Below are 24,388 nucleotides of genomic sequence, written 5' to 3'. Positions count from 1 at the left end.
TGCTTTCATTTCTAGAGTGATGAAAAGCAAAGCATGATTTTAAATGAAATCAATATGAGATGGTTTACACTGGGTAACCAAGAATTTTCCTCCTGTTATTAAATTGACAATGTTCAGTCTGGCAATACCAGGTTTTTCGAAAAAGTCCAAAATCCCCTGTTGTTCAGAAGGATTTTGTGTCCTTACCTTGACTTCTGTTAAAACGAAATCTGTGACTGATGTCCAGCTGTTACTTTATCACAGTTTCCCCTCACGGTGCATCAGGATCCCGCTGTGGCGTTAGGCGGTTTCTTGCAGAGACAACTCCTTCATCGGAAAGGAGTCCTCGGCTGCCTAGCAAACACCTGAAGACTTGGAAGGGAGCTGCCTGGGGCTCCGGGAGAGCCGGGAGGGGCTCCGGGAGAGCCGGGAACGGCCTCGCCGCGCTGCCGCCGCCAGGCTCCGCCGGGGGCTCCGGCATGGCCCGGGGAAAGCTCGGCGGGGCCGGCCCGAGGGGCGGGCGGCCCCGGCGCCGTGCCAATGGCAGCGGGGGGATGGCTCTGCCTGGCCGCCTCGCTCGGTTACGGGATGGAAATTCCCGGCCTCCCCGGGGAGGGAGCTGGGGCTGTGCGCTCTGAAAGGCTCATTTATCCCCGCGCTGCCGCCCGAGCGGGGGACCCGGGCTCCTGCTGCCGCCGGCCCCGGCGCATCCCCGGCCCGCACGATGCCCCGCGCCCCGGCCGCCGCCGCCGCCCCGCTGCTGCTGCTGCTGGCGCTGCTGCTGGCGGCGGCCCCGCCGCGCGGCGGCTCCGAGAGCCCCAAGGGGAAGCAGAAGGCGCTCCGCCAGCGGGAGGTGGTGGACGTGGTGAGGGCGGCGGGGCTGGGGACCGGGAGCGGGGCGGGCGGAGGTGTTGGGGGAGCCGTGCGGGCGAGGGGGGGGGGGGGGGTGGCTGGAGGAGCCACGCAGCCGCTTTGTTTTCGCAAAGATATGAAAAAAAGCGATAGATCAGAGGCTTTCGAAAACTCTCGTGGCTGCTCCAGGCAGGGCAGCGCCGGTCCCGCGCGGCTGGGCATCTCTTGGTTCAGTTAATTGCGCCCTTGTTGTGCTGAATCAGGAAAATGCGGAGAAGGCGCTGGACGGGCGTTGACACAAACCGCAGGCTTTCGGCACCCCGGTGTGTGCTTTAGAGCTTTCCTCGTCGGGCCAGGGTCGGGGATGGCGGCTGGGGCCGTGAGAGCCCGCACTCCCCGCCGTTCCCGGTGCCGGGGAACTTCGCGGCGGGAGCCGAGGCAGCGCCGTGGGCTGGGTCCTGCTGCACGGGCAACGCCGAAATCTCACAACCCTTCCAACATAAGTAGTAAATGCTGTTTAGCTCCTTCCAACATAAGCAGTTAACTGCTGTTTAGCTCTTAAATTGCTAGTGGATCAATAGTAATGAGAAACTCTGTCTGCATGCTCTAAAAACTGTCTGCATGCTTACCGAGCGCATGAATGCATTATTTCCTTTGGCGGCAGAGACTGCACACCACTGTTTGCAATTCCATTGCTACTAGAAACCTGAATGCATTGGGACTATCCCATCTCAGGGATAGATGACAGGAGGGAAATTTTCCAGTCCTTGGAATGTAGAAAGCAGATGTGAAGGTATCTCTGTGAGCTGCTGGACTGCCGTTCACCTTCTATAGAAAATCAGTGGTATGGCTATTTTTCCCGTGATCTCTAGGGAGATCCCCTAAAGTGATGTGCTGGAAGCACCACTGCTAGCAAAGCTCCTTCCCTTTCACACTATTCATTGCCTTTTCACTTTTATTGTGGAAATTGAATTGCATTGAGAATAAGGAGTCTGTACACATGGATGAGCTAACATTTTCTGAGCAGTATTTTAGAGTCCCTCATTTCTTTGAAATTGCTCCGTGCTTTTTGTGTGCAACAGAGTGAGCAGCAAAGTGCGGGTAAATCAATGGCAGCTGACTCATGCACAGCCCAGCTGTACGGACTGCTTCAGCAGAAGCCCCGCCAGGGCAGAATGGAGGCAGGACCAAAGGGGGGGATCCTGCCTTTAGTGGATGTTTAAAATATGTTTTATGCATTCCCAGCTTAAGAAAGCATGAAAAAGCCTTGACTTGGCAAGACAGACAATTTTAGTTGGAGTGGAGCCCAAAGCCCAGGTGATTCTTGTGCTCCCATTTATTTTTTGAGAGGTGCCATGGCTGAGGTGCTCTCCCTGTCCGGCTGTGGGTGGCAGCTCCTTCTCTGAAGGCAGGCCAACCCCTCTTGGTGTCTCTGGGGATGGGGGGCAATAGGCCAGAGCCCTGGCCTGCCCCCAGCTCTTGCCTATTTCCACATCCAGGGTTTGTGTGGTGAGTAACCACATGCAAAAGCCAGAGCCAGACACTATTACAAATAGAGTGGGAAAGCAACAGCAAAACCAGATAACTGTTGCTGTGTGAAATAGAAGTATCCTTGCATTGTTCTCCCGGGTTGGTGTGTGCTTTGCCAAGCAGCCTTCTCTTCGGCTAACTTTTCTAAAACGCCATTTTCTTCATGAAAATATTCCAATATTTCCACTGCCTTTAGCCAGCAGGGTTTTCTTTGGTGAAGGTAGGAAGGGAAAGTTAGCAACCATTAGTCAAACCCTCATCTGACTTCTTGTTAGACCTCTCCATGTATAGACACACTGATTTTACTTTTGGTGTGGCTCCAGCTAAGGCTGTGATGGCTCTGCTGGTTTTTGCACCAGAGCCTGTGAAAAGGCACAGCCTCAGTGCAGAAAACTCACCAGTCTGACAAAGGAAAGAGGGCAGGGGCTGTAGTTTGCAGCTCCTGCAGTGCAGACAAGGGCATGGCTGGCATAAGGGAGAATAGCTGCAGCACTGTTTCTTCTTGAAACAGGTGGGGATTAGGTGTTTTAAACTAGATGAAGACAAATAAATGTGACAAATACAACTATCGGTGAGGATTTGGGAAGAAGACTGGAGGAAGCAGCCAGTCACCAGATGGGAAAGAGCACATGAAGTAAAAGCCATGGCCAGCCCCTGCAGGCTCCTGCTCAGCATTTCTGTGCTGGCTGTCACCAGTGCTCCTCCCACACCCCAGCACTCAGGCTGCTGGGGAAAGGAGCTCTGGGCTTCACAAACCTGCTCTCCAAGGTGGGCAATCCCAAGTTTCATAAAGTATGAAGGCAATCTGTGTTAACATGGCGTTTGGGAGAGCAACATTTGACCTTTCCTAATACTGGGATGTTAGGAAGGATGTTAGTGTGCCCTCCTCCCACATGTGCCTTCCCACTATTACAGACAGGGTTCCTGAGTTCCGCTTTATTCCAGGGTGCAGCTTCCCACATCCATATCACCATCCATTTGTGTGCATATTGGAGTCTGAATTGTGGTGCTTGATCATGATGTCGTTGTGTACCAGAAGAGCAGTGACAGAAGAAAAGTGGCATTAACCTTTGCTGCCTATGAAATGGAAAATTTTCTTTAAAAAAAAAAAAAGGAATTATAATAATGAAAACGTATGAGCATAGACAATTATACAAGTAATGGTGGGTTAGGAGAAAGCAACTATTAACATGTGACTTCTTTTTAAGGTTTTTCTATTGGAATGTTTTGACTCTTCTAAGGTTTTCCAACAGGTTTTAAACTTGGACTAGGTAAATTTTTAATTCTAGGACTTATCTTTTCATTAAAAAAATTGGCAGCTTATTTTACAACAAATTCTGCTGGCTTATCTTTGAAAATTTATTCTTTTTTTTTCTTCTATGGAGCCATTTTCTCGGAGATGCAGAAATAGCCCATTGTGGCACAGCAGGGGTTTGTGTTTTGTTGTCATTTGTGTTTGACTTGGCTAGCCTCAGAGTTAAGGGATAGAAGCAGCAAGATCTGTTCTGTCTTCCAGTACAATGGCATGTGCTTACAAGGCCCCAGTGGCGTTCCTGGACGGGATGGAAACCCAGGAGTCAATGGGATCCCTGGGACACCTGGGATCCCGGGACGGGATGGGCTGAAAGGGGAGAAGGGCGAGTGCATGCGCGAGAGCATTGAGGAGTCCTGGACGCCCAACTTCAAGCAGTGCTCGTGGAGCGCGCTTAATTACGGCATCGACCTCGGCAAGATCGCGGTAAGTCGGCTCTGCCCGGAGGGGCTGCCCCAACCACAGCGGGCCCTAGGTCTGCCTCTGTGAGCTGGCAGCACCCACCTCACAGATTTCCTGCTGGGGCCTTTTTCTGCATGCAAGGGTGAACTTCTCAAAGGCTTAGCTACTTAGGATTCCTCTCAGCTGTGCTTCAGCTATGTGCCTGTTTCATTTCTGGAATAGGATTTTGGAAGAATTTTGTAGCTGGTGTAAGAGTACATGTAGTAGACCAGATCTGTAACTGTAAGGCTGAAAGTCACAGTACTAAAAAGGTACCTCAAGCTTGCCCAAAACAGGGCAAGGTTTTTACCATTTTAATCCTAAGAACTGGTGAACATCTTTAATCTGTTAATTGTACCTGTCTTTATAACTCTTGCTTCAAAGTGGTTGTTCACTGAAACTCAGTTGCAGGATGCTACTGCAAAGGATCAGCATTGCTCAGCAGCAGACTTGCCAGTGTCACCCAGACTGACACAGTCTGTCCTCCACTACAGCTCCGGGTGTAAAACTTTTAGAAAAAAATCCCTGCTCAAACCCAGCTATGAAGCAAAGCAAAGAGTGATCATAGCAGTTTCACTGATGTGCTGTGGCTAGAGGGAGAATCAACTTTTTCAGTAGACTCCCTGACTGCCTTGCACTTGCAGAACTGTCCCTAGCTTTTTTTGTTTGATTGGTTTTTTGTCTCCCATGATATCCAGCATTTTGAAGACAGGTTAACAACCATCTAAAAACCTGAAAGTATTTATTTTTCAGTAGTGGAGCTTTTATTGGATATAAACTGCTCAGAAGTCTTGTGATAATCGTTAAGTCCAGGATTTCTGTTAGTAGAGACAGAAACTGTGCTGTCTTGTTATGCAGGGACTTGGGGGTTGGACTAGATGATCCTCAGAGGTTCCTTCTAATCCTTATGATTGTGTGATTCTGTGGCTTGAGTGCAGCTCTCAGAGAGCTTGTATCCCTTCACATAAATCCCAGAAGGTAACTAAGCTACCAACTTAACAGCAGGTGTTATCTAAATAAAGAATTTCCAGAATCTGTTTCTCCTTCACCATCTACAAGGCGTTGTTCTGATTTCCATCTTTGCACCACAAGTGATTTTCCAGGGTCTAATTATTTTCTTTTTCTCCTAGAGAATAAAGAGAATAGCTATACCATTTTGAAAGAAATATATCCCTAAATCTGTGTCCTAAATACAAATATATAGAAAACAAATCGGCTCAACCCCAGAGGTTTGTACCAAGGCACTTTCGTCTCCCGGCAGGAATGTACCTTTACCAAGATGCGCTCCAACAGCGCCCTCCGCGTGCTCTTCAGCGGCTCCCTTCGGCTCAAGTGCAGGAGCGCCTGCTGTCAGCGCTGGTACTTCACCTTCAACGGGGCGGAGTGTGCCGGCCCACTGCCTATCGAAGCCATAATATACTTAGATCAAGGAAGCCCAGAGCTGAATTCTACTATTAACATACACAGAACTTCTTCAGGTACGTATGCTGGGAGAGCAGAGGGGGCGTAGAAGGCAGTAGCAGCTACCAAAGGCAGAGACTGGCCAACTCACACTTGTTCCCCTTACTCTGCCACCTCAGAGTTGACTATTGATAAGCAACAGTATTACAATTATTTATTAAGTGGTACTTTCTTGCTGTGGTATTTTTCGGGGTATTTATATTCTGAGATTTAGAAATGGAAGAGATTTCTGTCCAGACAGGTCTACTGATCTCTGCCACAACATGAATACGGAGACATTCTGTGCTGTATTAGCCTATGGAGAAACAGGTTTACTGCCAAGTAGACAGTGTCATCCTGGCTTAAAATACTGATATTTGCCCATTATCTGTGCAAAAAATGAGACATTCTTCTTACAATTTCTACTCTGATTTCAGGTGGGGCACAAAAGTACCTCCAAAGTGAAATATCTGGGAGCAATTACTCATTTGCTTAGCAGAGGCAATTTAGTGAATTCATTCAACATAAAAGGATCTGACACTAAGAAAAGGGAATGTAAAGTCTGTGCCCTTTCTCCATTTTCCCCCCTGTGCTGCATGACTACATAAAATGTAAGGTCTAGAGCTATTATAGGATTTTTTCAGCATAGGGATAGAGCTGACTGGTCTTTATTACCCCACCTCCAACTAGTGGTGCTAGTGGGGCACCAGGAGTGGAACTTTATACAGAAGCAGTGACTTAGGAGTGGAAAAGCTTACAGGGTGGGAATCACCTTGACAGGGCTTAGCTGTAAACCAGAGATGGCTCTGCCCCCTCCGCCTCCCATCATTGCTAGAAAGACGTCTGGAAGGGTAGGAAGCCATATTCCAGCTCCCAGAGTGTATATTTGGGTATTTTAAAGCAGGAGGTATATGTCCCTTTTAGCCATCCTGTGGATTGTGATCTGCTTCAGGCACTGCAATGAGTGTCAAACAGCAGAATGGACAGAAGCACTGCACGGCTGTAACTGATGCTGCCACACATCTACATAAGAATCTTTATTTCTGAAATTGTTCTAATATTCTATAAACTGTTCACATTTAACTAAATAGCACAAGCTTGCAACAAACTGCTGTTCTTAAGTACTTGTGTCCACCTTCAGTTGTGAAATACAAAGGGATTGTGTCTGCTGAGGTAACCTGATTTTTGTCTCTAACCAGTGGAAGGTCTGTGCGAAGGGATCAATGCTGGCTTGGTGGATATTGCCATCTGGGTTGGGACCTGCTCAGATTATCCACGGGGAGATGCTTCTACTGGATGGAATTCAGTCTCCCGAATCATCATTGAAGAACTGCCAAAATAACTTCCCTCCCTTTTTATAATACATTTTTTAAATTTTTTTTTTTTAAATTTTGTACTATTTTTTTCAGAATTTATTCAATAGAGTTGGATGCAAGTACTGGACTGAAAGGCACCAAAGCCTTGCATCTGTAGCCTTTGTCCTGTTTTGCACACGGCAGAGGCTTTTTGTAATAATCATTTTAGAATACAAATATCAAAACCAAGTTAAATAATGTTTTAAATTTCTTTTTTGACGTAATACCACCACTGTTTTTAGAATTAACTGTAACTTTTTGTATCAAATAAATAAGACCTTTTACAAAAAAAAAAAAAAAAAACCAACAAAAACAACAGTTTATTTTATTGACCATTAATCTGTTTAATGTATTTTACACGGTGTTATGACACATGATTTTTTAAAAGGCTTTATGGGTAAAGTTCTAAGAAAGTAAAATCAGGTGTCGGCTTTAGCCTTCAGAAAACACACAAAATTCACTCCTGTAAACTTGACTGCAGAAAAGGATGCCTCGCTGTCACAGTCCTGTCTCTCAACAAACTCCTGGTGACTTAACTGTGACCTAGACAATGTGGTAAGTGCTGAATACCTCATTATGAATAACCGAGCAAAAGCAGACTATCTAAGACCTCCTTCCCTTTCTTGCTTTATAGACTAGATTTCAGTGTAACATCTATGACTGGTCTCCACTACAAAGATGCAGACACTAAATGATTTTAGTTACAACACTTCATTTCATTGCTTCAATAAAATAATTCTCCTTGATTTAGCCTTTTGGATATACAGATATACAGAATCACTTTGGTGTTGGTTAAAAGCTAGATATGTTAAACAGTTTAGAAGATACAGAAACAAGGCAGGTTGAAATGCCTAAGCTTTCAAAAAATGAACTGGTAAAGTGAAACAATGATGTCACAGCTGTTTGAGAAGTGACAACATCGATCATGCCAACAGACCATAATAAACTTAAGTGTTCTAGGTATTTTCTTCCAAATGTTGCAAGTGACATACTCAAATATTTTTAAAAATTGTACACCTTCTAAAGAGAAACAATAGTCGTGTTTGTATTACAAAATCAATTTTACATTAATGAAATAAAAAACTCACAAAAAGCATGTACAACATGCAAAAATCTCCACTCTTCCCGGAAATTAGAAGGAAAAGACCCCATGAAATCTGAGATAATGAATTTATTTCAGCTATTTAGGATTAAATCTCATCTTCTTTTCTGAACAGGCTGTAAGACTTCCCCCAGGCATCTCTTGGGCGGTAGCTCTTGCCTGTAGCTGTTGTTGCAGATACCAGGGGGGATACCTGCAGTGAGGGGAGTACTCGGGCTTGCCCAGCTGCAAGATGGCGTGTGAGATTTGCTGCAAGCCAGCAAGTTACACAGCCAGTATTTTGTCTGTGAAGAACTGTAATGTTTTCACTGGCTTGGACGACGGTTTTAAGGTATCTGAACACAAACAAGTTACTATGAGCTGAGCTGTGGTGTGAACTCACAGAACGCCAGTTAACATACAGTGAGTGATTGTGCCACGCTCGCAGCCTGTCTTTGCATTTATCCTAAAGCACGGGTAAGCTGCTCTGGGCCCAGAGCACACTAATCCAGGGTAGTACATGCACAGCTTTTTCTCTTTTATGATGTTTTCATATGTTTTCACAATATATTTTGGACCCTAGGTGGTGGAGTTAACTCAGTGTTCTATTAAATTCATTCTGCGTACCACAACATACACAAACCCCGGCAAGCACCCTCCAAAGGCAGAAGCTGCTGTTATGGATCTACATAATTTACTTGGTAAACTTCCAGCAAATTTATCTCCAGCTAAATACACACAGAACCTTCTGTAATAAAAACCAAAGCCAGCCATACAGGCCCCAGATGAGATTATTCTTTCTGATGAGATTATCAACTGTATCACTAGAAGGGATGGGATTGTGGAAGTGTAAATTATTAATAAAGTTAGTAATACACAAAACGTGGTATGTGGCAATAGCATCTACAAAAACAAGCAAGTGGATCGCTGAACATAGATTCAAAATGCTGAGTAGTTTCTGTAGCTTTCCAGATTTTAACTTAAAATTTAAACCAGGTCCCTAATCTGTTAATTTTTTATTAAAAATTGCTCTCTGCTTTAGGTTAGTCTGGTAAACAGGAAGCTTCTCTAAAGTGATTACTCTGCTCCCTATGTAACTGATGATTTCCCCCTGACTCTTGGATAGCCTCTGCTAACTTATTTCCTGGTTAAATGATACTTACTAGATACTTAATATCTTCTTACAGACAGCAGAAGGCAGATGTTAGGGTCAGTAATGTCTTTTCTTAAAGAAATAAAACCCCAAACCATCAAACCTAGAACTTTAAAAAGTACATATCCTTGATGGCAATTATTGGTGTGGAAAAACCCCATAATTATTATACAAATTTACTGAGATGTACTATAATTTACCAGTAAGTTAGCAATCAATATCTTAATCTTTTCCTTAAACCAAATCAGAAGACATTAATGGATTGTTCCCTTTTTTTTTTTTTTTGAAGAAAGTCCTGTTCACAGGATTTTTTTAGACTGGAAACTTTTTTTTTCAGAGAATATTATTGAAAGCAAGTGTGATCTTATTTGCTATATTATTTAAACACTGCATCACTATGGGATTACAAGAAAAAAAAAATCCTCATTTTTAAAATGTAAGCTCACTTTCAAATATACCTTTACTTAGTAATATTTGGTCAGAGGTATCACTAATGAACACAGGCTGGCACAGAGAGAGATGGAGAGAGAATGAAAGAGAGAGAAAACTAATTAAGTGGCCAGCAACGTATGCACTTTTAGCACGTCAGTCTGCTGCTAAAACCAAGTAAAAAACCACAGTGCAAGTCTGTCCTGGTATGAGACAAGAACTGAGTTTCATCAGACTTGCAATTATTCAAACACAAGAATGGACAGATGTTTTAAAAAAACAACTTCAATTTCCAAACTGCACCCCACTGAGGCAGCATTTTTGTGTTGGATAAGCAATGGAGTCTGGAGCATTCCATATCCTAAAATCTGACGAATAACACAGAGGAGGATTCAGGTGACATTCCTTGTTTTAATGAGACTCAGAGATTTAATTAAGTTTTGACAGGCCCCAGGGTTGCTTTCACATGAAGTTTTCCACTTGTGCAGGAGCAGAATTTCAGCAACTGTTATCTTGAGACTTGTTGAAACTGCTTAGTGGGTTATTCCAGACAGGCCAGGATGAATGGGATTGCTGTGCAGCTGCCTTCACCCAGTCACAGCACTATTATTTCACAGTTGCAGACATCTGCTTCAAGCAGACACAGCTGATTCAGAGAGGAAGGCAGCAATGCAGGAACATTCCACAGGAGAGATGTTGGCAGAGTTTATTGTCTCTACATTCTTTCCTCAAAATACCAGATCAATTCAAAGTGTCAAAGAAGACTGCTGAACTAAATTTCTCCCAGATCATAAATATAAAAAATAAAGGATAGATTATTCCTTCCTAGGAACACAAGTTCATACCTTTAATTATTTTCTTTTCTAAAACCAAGTAAAAAGCCAGACACATTTTCATAAACTACAAATGTAATACAGCAGGCAGGAGTCACTCTGATCACATTAGGTATAATTCCTTTGTAAAATCCATGAACACCTTCTTTCCTTCAAAGACAAAAAAAAAAAAAATTGTTTTAATTAATGTCTTTTAATAGAAAAAATCAGACATAAAACAAAGCCTAGCATTTTATTTCTCACTCTCTCATTGAGAGATGTACTTCAGGTTCAAAATTACAATTTCAGATAGTGGTTAAAGTGCATCAAGTATTAACTCATCATTTTTTCTCCTGAACATGTAATAGTGTTATGTAGAACAGTTATTTAGCCCAGGCTTTGAGTGTCTTTTTGTGGGTACTGTCTAAGTAGAAAACAATTTACTATCTTTCTTCATGCTACAAGGACTGGCTAAACAACTAAGAAAAGTCAGCATTCATTTTTTGAGAATTTAAGCATCCCCTCCAGAATTTTGATTCTAATGGCCAATAAATGAGAATCTAATCTGACCCAATTTGAATCAGTGTGTCATGCTAGGGCTGTTAAAAAGTTTCAGAGACACTAAATCTCAGCTTTTTAGGTGCAGGACTCACAGGCCTAGGACACCTGGAAGGATGAGTAAACAGATCCTGAGACATGCTTGGCTGTGGTTTACACTACCCTCCCTAAGTCACATTTGTTTCATCATGAGCACAGCAGTGGCTCCAGAATGGTTGTACTACACTCTACCAGAACTAATAAGCCTTCCTGTAGCCTGCAGCACTGAAGGGCACAGCACTGACACATCAGAGCTATTTTTGCTCTGAATGGTTTTAACAGCCTCTGTACAGAATGGTTATCAAATGGTTGTTCGGCCTCTGAACCACAGGTGCTCCTGGAACAACACAGCCTCAGTCACTTAATTCAGCTGGCCCAGGACTCTATTCCCATCTCTCCAGCAATATCCTGCAACCCAAAAGCTCTGCCCAAAGCAATGGATGCACATGCAGAGGTGGCCACCCTCAATAACCACGCAGGTCTGCCTGAAAACTCACCCCTGCGCTGTGGAGCTCAGGAAAGGTTTGTGAGAAGATATGAACAGATGTGAGGTCACAGGTCTCTAAAGGTCCTAGAGGAAGCTGGGACTAGACTGCAAATGCAGTCAGGCCCCAGGGTAACCCAGAGACATCAGTATAATCAGCTCTAGCTAGCTCACTTCACCTTGCCAGGAACTTGGATTAGTCACAACTCCCAGCAGCACAACGCTCCTGTCCTATGTGATAAGCTAAAGCAGTTCAAGAGAGACTTCATTTAGTGTCCCAAACTGGCCATGACAACGTTATTTATTTTTTAGCCTGTGAAATTTGCTGGAGAAGGGAGACAATAAACAACAGAAACAAATAAACCTGCAGGGGGGCGCTGACTCTCTATCTCCTCCCCTCTCCTTAGCTTACTGGTGTTGGTGGCATCTTGCACAATATGACTTTGTACAACTAACACTTTGTTTGCTCTGACCTGTACTGGTTCTGCAAGTCAGTAAAGGTAGCTCTGATTCTGTAAAACTCGGTTTCCAACATACAGGCTTTTAATTTTGCACACCTACCTCCATGTCCTGCGGATCACATCAAACACTCCAGAATATGTGTTATGCTGGTCTTGGAGACGAGCTCGCACAACTTGATAGGGATATGTTGCTACCACAGCGAATATTTTGGATACAGCTGCCATCATTATGTATTCCACAGTGTTCTAAAAGCAACAAAAATTTTCAGGCTTGCCTTAGGTATGGATTAAATTAGCCAGTTCCCAAAATCTTATTTGATTTTTAAATGTACGAACAAACAATATTCTAGACTTTTTCCCCTTATAATACAACAGATTAAAAGATGCCAGTGTTTACTACGTGCAGTGCTACAAGTAATTGACTGTAAACCGTGTTGTGCCTTCCCATTCCCATCAAGAGAAACACTTCCAAAACTAGCTACCTTTGCCCAAGTTGCACCCAAAGGGTTTTCCAGGGTTTAATACCACTCCCTCTGGTTCCACAAAGTAAGAAAAAAACCCTCATTCCTTCCTCTAAAATTCTCAAAACACTTGTCAAAATAAGAAGCTGGTTTTCAAAAACAGTAAAAACCAGTTGCTAGATCCTAAAAATTTTCTTCTATATATTCTGCATTTCAATTAATTTACCAATACTTTGTACATCTGGCTGCTGCATAACCCAACAAATGGAATCAACTTCTATTTACTGACATGCCACAATATAATTTTATTTTCATGCATCATACCAATTTTGTATCTGATACTCTGTTTCTATACTTGTTGTATCTCTCTTTCAAATCCTCATAGGCCATGAACTGAAGTGCTCCATGAGATGTTCCAAACAGACCAGGCACAAATCCCTAAAAAAAGGATAAAACAAGGTTAAGGGATAATGCACAAAACCTAAACAACTTGACAGAGCACAGCTCACACACCTACATTTGTCCTCCCTTAATGTACAGACTGTGCCTGCACAGCTGCTGCAGTCTGACCCAGGCATTCTTAAGAGCAGGCATCACACACTTACTAAATGCTACTTTTCTGACATACAGCCTAAAGTCACCTACTGAGTCACTGAGATAAAACAAGTGGCCCAGGGACTCCACTTCACAGAGCACAAGCTGGAAACACAGATTAGGATTGCAAGATCACAAACCAAGCTGTGGTCTTGCAAATCTGCTGCTCAGTGCCTGCTCCCTTTCCAGAGACTGGCACTGAGGGGTCTGGTTCCCACCTGAGCCTGGAAAACAATGACAGATGCTGGCAACTCAGAGAAGGGCCATCGGGAGCAGAGGTACAAAAAATTATTTTGATTGAGCCAGGGAAATAGATATGTATGTGTTTGCATTTGTGTCTCTACATAAATATGTGTATATGGTGTATATATAGATATAGATATAGAGATATATATTTCTATACTAAACATGTTTGTGTCTATATAGAATCATAGAATCATTTTGGTTGGAAAAGACCTTTAAAATTATCAAGTCCAACCATAAACCTGACACTGCCATGTCCACCACCACACCATGTCCCTGTAGGAGAAGAGAGTGAGCTGCTCCAGCACTGTCTTTCTTACACACACAAACACATGAAAATATACATCAACCTTGAGCTTCAAAAAAGTTGAAATGAAGGGAGAAAAGAGGTACTTTCTGAACTGTCTCCACAAGAAAGAGAAGGCAGGAGTTGCCCCAGAAGCAGGACAAGCTCCATAAAAATGAGCTGCCAGCTGCATGGGTTCTGAAATGCACTAATTCTCTTTTGGAAGAGTTTGTCACTTACATTAAAAAACACAAATAAATGGGGGGTTAATCATCTTGGCCAAAAAGGGATTGAAAGCTTGCTGCAAACTGTTGGGGGACAATTATAATGGAGTAAGTGATAAAAATGTGGTTAAAAGCACCCAAAGAAACAAAGTTAAAAAAAAAAAAAAAATTGAACAGTTTTATTTCCTATGATCCACTGAGGCAAGCAAAAGGAATTTAAAAATGTGCCCAGACGCCGAACTCTGTGTTAGATTAAAGAGAAGCCCAAAATGCTGAATAAAGACTTATCAGTATATGATTAAAAGCCTGGAGAAGGTTAAAAAGAAAAGGGATCCCTGAAGGAGTCCACTGAATTAGTATTAACAAGACAAAATAATAAAACTCCTAAATTGCAGAAACCCCCCCAACAACTAAAACTACACCAGGCACAAAAATTGCACAGATAATACACAAAATACCACTTCAGGGATCAGCTTTCCAAATAATACATATAGATTTCTAAAGTTTTTCAGTCATTCTGGAAATGATATTTTAGAATTTCTTTAATACATGAGGATAAATTTCTTCTCACAGTAAGAAATAACGGTCATGAACTCGCCATCAGTGACCACAAACTGGTGAAATACATAAAGTGCTAGTGAAAGTCCCAGAAAGAAAACTTCCCCAAATGAGAACAAGTGGAATTAAACCACATATCTGTATTTTGTCAGTTGTAAGCACAAAGGGAAGTTTGAAGCCAAAGGGCCCCAACAGAAGGAGAAGGACAACTTTGGTTTTCAGAAATCCTGGATCTGAGAAGAAAATAAACGTAATACAAAAACAGAAGGAGCAGAAAAAAATTATGAAAAATGTCAAAGAAAAGATTATCTGGGTCAGCAAAAAAAGGAACAATATGAAACTAATAGACAGTGATAGCAGGGAAAATTTTCACAAACATTTCCTGGTGATTAGACAGTAAAATCACTAAAAGACAGTAGAAGTAATTGTTCTACACTTGGAAAGAATTAGAATGATGTATTTATATCACAGAAGAATGAGGTAATACTTTCCCAGCCAACAAAAGAAGAACATTGAACAGTCTTTTATGAGGGCTAAACTCTTAAACTTGAGCCAGAAGATTTGGATAACTCGCACCGAAGAATCCTAACGCATCTACTGGTTGTACTTCATAAACAAATACCAGCATGCTTTAAGTCTTGTGCTGATGAGAAAAGCTTCTAAAGACTGAGGGACTTTTAATGTTGGGCCAACATTAAAAAATGCAAGAAGGGAGTGAGGCAACTGTCAGCCAATGTGCTTCAGTGAAATAGGAGCTGACCCAGGTTTCTACTGATCATAGAAAACAACATATTCTTATGGAAAAATGTTTCTAAGCAAAACTCATTTCTTCACAGCACTGAAATAACTTGGCTGAGAAAGTTTTTGAAACATATTTTATATTCTTATTCTTAGAATAATTAAATACAAAATCCTTTCTTGTCATAAAATTTGATAGAATTTAGTATTTATTTTGATCCATAATCTGACTGTAAAGATTTTATAATAACTTCACGTATTTCTTGTTATTTTTTACTTTAATATGTGAAATATATGCCTAGAATATTTTTGCCATGAAGACATGACAGGATGAGTAGCTCCTCAAAGAAGTCCTGCTTGAATTCTCTTTTAAAGGATTGGAACAATAGAATTAAATAAATATTTAGAAAATTAAATGGCATATAATTCTGAGCACAGACAGTGGGAATAAAGAAATATTTTAAAGCTGGCTTAAAACATTTCAAGTATTGAAAATCCATGACAAGAAGAATATGTCCTGTTGGTTAGTGTTTCAGTTGCCCATCACAATAAAAAGAAAACAAAAGCGAATGTACACACTGGAAAACCTGTGCTTCTTAGTAAAGAAGGGAACAAGATTCATTTGGTGATGTGGTACTCACATCACTGCCTGAAGTGTTTGACAGCGCTCAAGCCAGCACACAGCCTCTGCTGTATGTTTCAAAAGAATGCAGCAAATACTCCTCATAATCTTTCCAGCATTGCCTTCATTTGGGCTCTCAGTGTGTCAACGACCTGTAGTATCTGAATGCCCTGCTCTGACAACTTGTGCAGACAAGACACTGGAGTCACCATTATCATCTTGATTCCTTCATGGTGAAAAATGTTACCATCTTTTAAGTGAAAGCCACTTATGCTTATGTCTCTGTGTAGAACCCACAACTTCAGTTAAAATCAAGATGGCCAAATCTCTGTGGATTTTGCTGTGTACAAGTACAAATATATAGAAAGCTTACAAACTTCCTGTTTACAGGAGGAAAAATAACAGAAGCAAAAGCATTGCAAAATAAAGAGAGGTAAGTGTCTTAGCCCTTGAGGGACCAGAAAAAGTACTTTACCCTCAGAGCAGAGAATCTTGCCTACCAAAGGTGAAATGACAACACAGAAGTGTCCAAATAAATTTTACTTGGCAACGAGCACACATTACTGTTATGACTTTAGCTGTTGTCAGCATACTTCATTGTTATTCTCAGTCTTGATGAACCTGGATTTCATTTTAACCTCCTTAAATCTTCTACACTTCCTGTGTATTTTACTCTTGTTTATTAAGCATTGCTCTATTTCCAACTGCTGCTTCTATATCATCAATAAAAACAGAACAAAAATGCACACACAGAAATATGAAGGCCATGAAGGATGTTAGTTGCATTCCTCACTGATGTCTTAGTAGTCAGTCACTCTAGACTGTACATCTAACACCTTCTCAACAGCTCAGAGATATTTCATGTTTTCCCAAAAGCACCAATCCTACAGTCTAACAACTATTTTACCACGTTTGGTCACTCCTACCTTATGCTTGAAAAGAACAACACAGCACTCATAATGTGAAGACAGTTGCATGACATTCAACTTCACAGCAATTTTTAGAGCTCAGATCTCCAGCAGACCCATGGGTGTGTTTGAAGTACACAACCCCAAGTGGTTTTTAAATTCAGCCTGGTGTGCAGCAGAGCAGCTCTGCTCCCAGTCATCAGGGGGATAGAGGCCAAAAGACAAAGCCCAGTGGATGGAGGGTGCGGAAGATCCCTGACTGGATGATTCCTGGGATAATAAGTGAAGGAGACTCCTCCTGCCTTTTCAAAACTGTGCCAACTTCAAGAGGAACAGTTTACTGAGAAACCCAGATTCAGACAAACTATATTTGATAAACAATCAATACACAGCAGAGCTAATAAAGACAACTTTGATCCCTGCTAGAAAGATTGATGTAGCCTGACATTACCAGTTTGTAACTCAAAGAACTGAAAGGATTTGCTCAAATCACTAACAGCATCTGCGCAATTAAGTGCAATATTGAATTGCTTGGTCAGAAATACCATTCTTTAGAAGACAAATCTCAAACAGAAAGAAACTCCTTCCAGATTTTACTTCCAATTCTATCTATCCGAGAAAGTTGTTCCATTTGAGATCACTCCATTTACAATAAGGTGGTACTATCTGAGATCCCCTTATCTGCTACAAGGAATGCTATCTGAAATGAAGATTATGAGGAAAAAGAAGACAATTGTATGTACTACAACTCCGGTGACTCAGGCCAATTAACAAAGCTTCAACTGTACAATTTCAAATAGAGCAAGAAAAACAAAAACTCCCCCAGACACTGAAATGGAGGAAGGCTAAAGCATGTACAAGTCAAAGAGCCACCTGAAGAGGTGCCTCTTCCCCCAGTATAGATCAGGCTGAGAGAGTCCTGACGTCAAATGGAAGTTGCTCAGTGTGCATACTTATGTAGGTCACTCAGGACCTATTTAGGTCACCTTCTTTGGAGATTTAAGCAAGTAATTTGCTCTTTCAAAGGAAGTAGCTGCTTTAGTCCCACACTTGCAGATTAACACTACAAAGAAGTGTCTAGTGCCAAAGGCGACACATGCTACCCGCACGAATAATCTGAAAAGAAGGGTGGAAGGACATCTTAAAACCTAACAGATCCAAGAAATCAGAACTTATCTACATGGAACAGAGCAGACATCCAGGCAGGCAAATCAGAAATCCTGACAATTTCAATTTAGGAATAAGTAAGGTGCCTTGTTCCTGGTGTTAGAATTTGGCATTCATTGCCATGAAGCACACATGTCTTACAGAATAGGAAAGATCACATTTTTCACTGAAAATAAAAGAAGCTAATGTTCAGTAATCAGGACAATTTCTATTAGAAACTGGTCTTGTTCCCTATCCCTGGCATTGTTTAAGGCCAGGCAGGATGGGGCTCTGAGCAGCCTGGGCTAGTGGAAGGTGTCCCTAACATTGCAGGGGTGTTGGAACAAGAATATCTTTAAGATCCCTTCCAACTCAAGCCATTCTATGATTCTATGATTCTGCAGCAATACTTGCAGGAGAAGAGCCAGACTCAACTAAAATAGGCTTCTTCACAACTTCCAGGCACTGATGAATGCATCTTGATGTCATGACCTGAAGGGAGGAGGAGGCAAAAAGTCCAAATCTTGTTGCCATCTGTTTCCCTAAATTAAAGGGAACAAAAAACCCACACATACACAGACCGTATTTACAGGTCTGTAAATCTAATGTATCTAGAGCTGACAGATTACAGACATCTATAACCAGAGGGCAAATAAGCAGTTGTGAAACTAACCACTGCAGAAGAAAAAATTAGCAAGCACTTTAGTCATGTTATCTTCCAGAAGATGTTAGAAATACAGAGATAAAGGATAAAATGCAAGGAAGTACTAGCAGCAACATAGGTTACACTGTTGCTACCCTGCTTATACAAATTCTAATTATAGGAAGATTCAAAAAATTACAAAGCAGTTTATAAACAGTATAAGGGGCTTTTCTTCTGACTAAGCCTTTTTGCTGCAATTCTTCAGTGGGAAAGACTCACAGAATGAAAGTGAGCTATTAAATTTTTTTTTGGTAGAACATTTGGTAAATATTCAGAAGTCTCACCATGCTACTGGATGGTGCCAGGCAATCCTGATATTTTTCTTAAATGTGATTACCTTATATAAGCCACGTATGCCCTCTGTCTTGTATATCTTTATAAGAGCATCAAACATTCCTCTGTACTGCCGCTTGGATGGATCCATGCCAGCGTTATATTGTAGCACAAGTCGAGTCTTGGTTACCCATATTGGGTTTGTAATGCAGAGAGTCATGGCTCCTGAGAACAGACATAAGTTACACTCATTGTTATGCCAACTCTACAGATTCTCCCAGTTTGTTCAGTCCAATATAACACAGGCTTCTACAATGACAAAACTACTTTTCCTACCAGAGCACTCATATTGTTTAAAACAGGTGAAGTTTATGTGCTCCATTGCTCCCTCTCTCTCCCTTCAAAGCTCACAGTCAAGACCAATTCAGTCCTGCTGGGGGTACTTTTGCAAGGCACATGCATTTTTGCATATTCCTAGTACAGCCCCTTTTATGCTTCACCTTTCCACAGTTAGCTGTATAATCTGAAGTAGACAAGAAACGTAATTTCTTGATGTACCACTGATTATCCGAGTTATTCTTCAGAATACAATAATTCAAAATTTAATGGACACCTCAGTGATGAGAAATTTGCTTAATAATATTGACAGATTAATAGCAACAACCTGTTACAGCTTTATATGTTATTGAAAATGCCATTATAGCAGAATCCATTACTATATTTCATGTCAAACAATATGTCTTATATTGCAACATTAATGCCTCAAAATCCTAATAAAAAGTCTTCCAAACTGCCTGTACAGCACGTAATGACAGGAGAAGGGGGAATGATTCAAACTGAAAGAGAGTAGGTTTAGATTAGATATGAGGCAGAAATTCTTTACTGTGACGGTGGTGAGGCACTGGAACAGGTTGCCCAGAGAAGTTGTGGATGCCCCATCTCTGGAAGTGTTCAAGTCCAGGCTGCATGAGGCTTTGAGCAACTTGATCTAGTGGGAAGTGTCCCAGCCAATGACAGGGGGTTGGAACTAGATTTTTTTTCAAGTCCCTTCCAACCCAAACCATTCCATGATCCAATAGGTCGCCTCCTTTCCAGGTCCAAGTGTTAAACATGTAACAAGTTAACAGTCTGATAGCAGCAGATTTCTATAGTTACATTTTGGGGCCCAATACAGTACTAAATATGGAAAGTAGACAGAATGAAAACAAGGACAAAACACGTTTTGACAACCGTTAATTCTGTGCAAAGCTAAAGGACCACAGTGACCCATCTATTTGTGCTAGACATCTCTGTTTATTTACAGACAACAAACTATTGCATTTGGGCTGGAACACTTACACTTGCCCCCTGTAAGAAAAAGCTGCACTGACAGAGAAAGGTAGGTAACAGCATATGGAAAGGTTACAAGTGAACATTAATCTTTGCATTTAACCTCACCTGCTTCTGCAGCTGACACTAGGTGTTCGCTTGCACTGAGACTTTCCATCTTCCCTTCCTTCTTGTAAGCTTTGATGGCATTGTAACTGGAAAATGTACAACATAATTTAGTAAAGGTGAAAACAGACCTACATCACAAAAAACCCAAGTCCAGAATGACATATCTGACCTAAGATCATGGCAGTACATAGCCTTTGAAGAAAAGGTATCGAAACTACCTTTGTTTAATTGATCAATTGATCTCTGAGCAGTTAGCTATTCAAAGTGAGCTATGGTAGTATATATTTAAATTGTATAATTAAACTGTAAGTATCAATGGGACTGCATCTTGAAAATTATCAGATATCAAGAATTAACTTCTAAAAGAAGTTTATTGGGAGCCACAGTGCTAAGTATCTACCCTCTAGCTTGGAAACACACTGAGCTTTTTTCTCTTGATCCAGTTTGCAATCTTTGTGAATTAAGAAATTGTCAACAGAAGATGAAGTGTCAACAGCAATCTACAGTTAAGCTTAAGGACTGAAGTACAACAGTAACAGAGTCTATACAACTGATAAGTGAGCTTTGCATAGGCATGCTAGCTAACTAATTCCTAAAATGTTTAAATTAATAGGGATAAGCAGCAAATCAGGTCACAGTAACAGAGTTAATAAAGTAGAATATTAAAAAACAGGCTTTAAAAGCAGAGGCCATCAACTGACAAAAAATGATGAAAAACCCGTCACTATAATGATTAAAAACAATCAAACACTTAGTTTTAGTAAAAATCCTCATGTTCTTTAACTTTTACGAAATCAATTTAGATTCTTGCTTTTCATGAGGTTTTAAGAACAGTGTATTGGCACTTTTAGAGAATTCCTTACGAGTAGTATCACCACCTCTTGAATTCCTTAGTATTTTCGCAGCAACAGGTCTCTGACTCAACCTGCTTAAACTCTAAAACAGCAAACCATAATAAACATTAGCACACCTGGACTAGCTAAGAGAATGACAAGTTTGTAAGTCAGCACATTTTTATACCTCATAAAGAAGATGCAATGTATATCTGAACACTACATTGTGCAGGGTGTGACACATTTTACGGTTCTACTTACAAGAAAAAGTAAAGTCCCCAGGAAGCCCCTGCTCCCACCATGTTTGGAGTTACCCCTTGGTACAGGCCTCGTAGTCCTTCATGCTTCCAGACTGTGGTCATACAGTGGAGAATCCCATTGTACTTTGGCCTCAGCTCCAATCCATCGCTTACTACAAAAGAAAGAAATTCTAATGGAAAACATTTCAGGAAGCATAAAGTTCAGCTGAGTCCAAGCCAACACAGAAGTCCACAGCCTCTAAAGCAAGCAACAAATAAAAAAACATGAAACCTAACTGATCAACTGTATTACAAGAGTATTATTTCACAAGCATGCAAGAGTTGGGGTTTACAGCTTTAAAAGCCTAGAGTTCAAGAACTTAGGAAAAAAAAAACGGGGAAAAAAGAAACAAAAAAACCACAGATAACTCCGTAGCTCAGTAAGAGGAAAGTTCCTAATAATCTGACAAAGCTAAGTAAATTCACTTTTGTGCATTTTTGATGAGCAGCATGTTTGAAGTTTTCTGTCTCTTTTTTTAGCACTCCAGCAATTTTGCATCTTATTTCAAGTGATACGGATGACAAGTTGTTTAGACAAGTCCCAAGTAACAATCCTTAAATTCAAATTTTCTCTATAAAATGGTCTATAAAGCAATGGGTCATGTCTTACTGATTCCCAAGTCAGTTTTTACCAGAATACTCAAAGGTTTCTTCTCCCACCTAATAACCTAACACCTGGTTGTCCAAATATTCAGAAAACGTCACATCAAAAATACAGAAAACACACAAGTTTTTGACTGACAGATCATGCAGAACATGGATGTCCACAAAACTTGGAGTGGTAACTACTATTACACCTACCATAACAGCAAGGGAGTAAGTTGCTTGATGATGACATAATGCGGTACAATCCATAGTGAGATGACAAGAGGTAACAGACACAAGCCAAAACACAGGGAATTCTGACCAGAACTTTTTATCCAGAGGCGTGGTCAAATACTTGAACAAGTTGCCTGAAGAGCATCTTTGGAGCTACTCAAAACTCTAGTACAGAAGACTGAACAAACTGATCTAAGCGGAGCTTATCTGAGTAGGGGGCGAACTCCTTAGCTCCTTTCTGACTGAAATTCTCTATTATGCCAACCCAGCAGCAGCTTTCATTCTTAATACAGACGTATGGCTAGACTGCAACTGTACTGAAAATTGATCTCAAAGTTTTACAAGAAGTGTAGTTTTTGTGTCCCCATCAAAATTAATCCTGGTAAACTGGCATTTTCTGTTCAGTGCCACATTTATTATTCATTCCCCTTGAACTTGGGGTCTGGTATTGCACATTGTGACAGACTTGAGCATTAAAGACAAAATGCTTTTGCTGAGCACAGTGCAACAAGGCCACAACACCCTGACAACCTCTCAAAACTAGAACACAAACACCTCTTTTCTCCTTCCTGAATAAGTGTTGCTAGACCTTTCCCAAAGACATTTATGAAACTTTTCACCATGCAGACACTAGATCAAGTTTATAAACATATTAAAAAACATGGGAAATCAGAGACATGAATGCAAGTCTTTCTGTCAATGATGCTGCCAAGAATCTTGGCAGATTCAACATTCATTTTTGATATCAGCTCCTGCTCCCTGGTTGAAGACAAAATATAGGAATTGTTATTTTCAACCCAAAGGAGCATGTGAAAGTACATGACCTCCAAAAGCCACCTAATCCAAACCTGCACTCAAACCAGCTCTAATTAGATCTGGTTACTTAGGGACACGACAGTTGACTCTTGAACGTTTCCATGGCTGAAGAGATTACATCCTCTCTGGGTAACCTTTTCCAGTATTTGACCATTCTCACAGTAAAATACCTGGAATTTTCCATGTTCACACTTGTGCCTGTTCTTTTTCAGCCTACAAACTACCTCCAAGAATCTGGCTTTACCTTCTCTGTGTCTTCCAATAACATTGTCACAGACTGCAATTTGAGCTCCCCTCAGCCCTTCTTTTCTGAGGCCAAACTGACCCTGTTCTGTCAGCCTGTTCTATGCCATGTGCTCCAGCCCCTTCACCAGTCTGGTGGCCTCCACTGGAATCACACCAGCGTGTAATTGTCTTCTCGTCCTGGAGAGCCCCAAAGTAGACACAGTATTTCCAATGTAGTCTTACACATAGAAAATAGAGAGAAAAGAGCCCTTCTGCTGGCTATGCTTTTCCTAATGCAGCCCAGGATGTGCCCAACTAGGGCATGCAGTGTTTTAAATTTTGTGAAACGCCTCTGTGATAGTTTGGTGTTGAGATCTTAAAACATCCATGTATCTATTTAAGAAAACAATCCAAAAATACAGTAAAATGTATCAAGCTCTCTGAAAGAGAATATGATAAATGGTGGACAAGTTTCTCAAATTAGCAGAAAAGTCAAGAGAAGTCACCACGTTTCCCTGTGGAAAAACTGTTTGAGTTTTCCGCAAAACAATACCACTATTGTTAACAACCAAGGTTAATCCGAAACTACCGCTACGCTTTGAGTGTTGAAAACATAGGCATAAAGGTGAACTTTGAACGTGGGCTTGGGACAATCCACCTGTTAAAAGCAGGCAAGTCCGCCGGTGTCCTCTGGCACTGATGGTCAGGGAAGGTGGGGGGGAGAGGCTGCCCAGCTCTCTAATCTACCTGGAAGCAGCTCGAGGCACACCGCACATTCTACAGTCCCTACAAGTGACAAGAAGCTTTGGGATAGCAGGGAAGAGAACCGGAGACAGTCCCTTTCGGCTTACGGCCAGTTTATTCCAAGCCGTGGGGCTGCACCCGCGCACGGCACCGGCAGAACAGCGCGGGCTTCGGCAGAACAGCGCGGGCTTGGGCAGAACAGCGCGGGCTTGGGCAGAACAGCGCGGGCTTCGGGCAGAAAGCCCGGCAGGTCCCGGGCCGGGCTCGGCGAGCTCGGGCACGGCGGCGCGTCTTTAGCGCAGCACGGCGGGGGGACGGCCGGTCCGGCCTCACCTGCGAAGCGGATCTTGACGAGGTCCAGCGGGTGCAGCGCCAGGGTGGACAGGACGCCGCCGCTCATTCCCGCCGCCAGGTTCTCCAGCCGCACGTGCCGCAGCACGGAGCGCGCCGGCCGCTCCCGCGCCGCCGGCTCGCGCGCCGCGCACGCGGGGCCCGCGGTGCCCATCGCCGGCCGCGCGCGCGCAGGGGCGGAG

General features: G+C 42.0%; 2 protein-coding genes across 2 annotated transcripts; one reads left to right on the top strand and one right to left on the bottom strand.

Annotated features, from left to right (window-relative positions):
• Positions 1 to 533: 533 nt before the first annotated feature.
• On the top strand, positions 534 to 7,250 carry CTHRC1 (collagen triple helix repeat containing 1). Its single transcript, XM_066177591.1, is given in 5 exon segments — positions 534 to 549; positions 552 to 844; positions 3,878 to 4,099; positions 5,376 to 5,592; positions 6,754 to 7,250. Coding segments are annotated over 5 exon segments (891 nt in total). The 3' UTR covers positions 6,897 to 7,250.
• On the bottom strand, positions 7,238 to 24,360 carry SLC25A32 (solute carrier family 25 member 32). The gene is made up of 7 exons (XM_066177579.1): positions 24,189 to 24,360; positions 21,214 to 21,364; positions 20,120 to 20,205; positions 18,747 to 18,907; positions 12,712 to 12,825; positions 12,027 to 12,172; positions 7,238 to 10,555 (listed from the first exon to the last, which is right to left on the bottom strand). The coding sequence occupies exons 1-7, from the start codon at positions 24,358 to 24,360 to the stop codon at positions 10,420 to 10,422; spliced, it is 966 nt and encodes a 321-aa protein (XP_066033676.1). The 3' UTR covers positions 7,238 to 10,419.
• Between the last annotated feature and the right edge of the window lie 28 nt (positions 24,361 to 24,388).

The sequence above is a fragment of the Chamaea fasciata genome, unplaced genomic scaffold (assembly GCF_029207755.1).
Source record: "Chamaea fasciata isolate MVZ Bird 193981 ecotype frontalis unplaced genomic scaffold, bChaFas1.0.hap1 SCAF_1, whole genome shotgun sequence".
In the NCBI taxonomy this organism is placed as follows: domain Eukaryota; kingdom Metazoa; phylum Chordata; class Aves; order Passeriformes; family Sylviidae; genus Chamaea; species Chamaea fasciata.
Note: the sequence above shows the minus strand (reverse complement) of the source record. Positions and strands in the feature narration are given on the sequence as shown.

Coding starts and splice junctions, on each gene's coding strand:
- SLC25A32 (XM_066177579.1), bottom strand. CDS start 24,360: ATGGGCACCGCGGGCCCCGCGTGCGCGGCGCGCGAGCCGGCGGCGCGG. Junction 18,908..20,119: donor AGTGTCAGCTGCAGAAGCAG/GTGAGGTTAAAT, acceptor GTCTGTTCTCAG/GAGCCATGACTCTCTGCATT. Junction 10,556..12,026: donor GTGATCCGCAGGACATGGAG/GTAGGTGTGCAA, acceptor TTGTCTTTGAAG/GAAAGAAGGTGTTCATGGAT.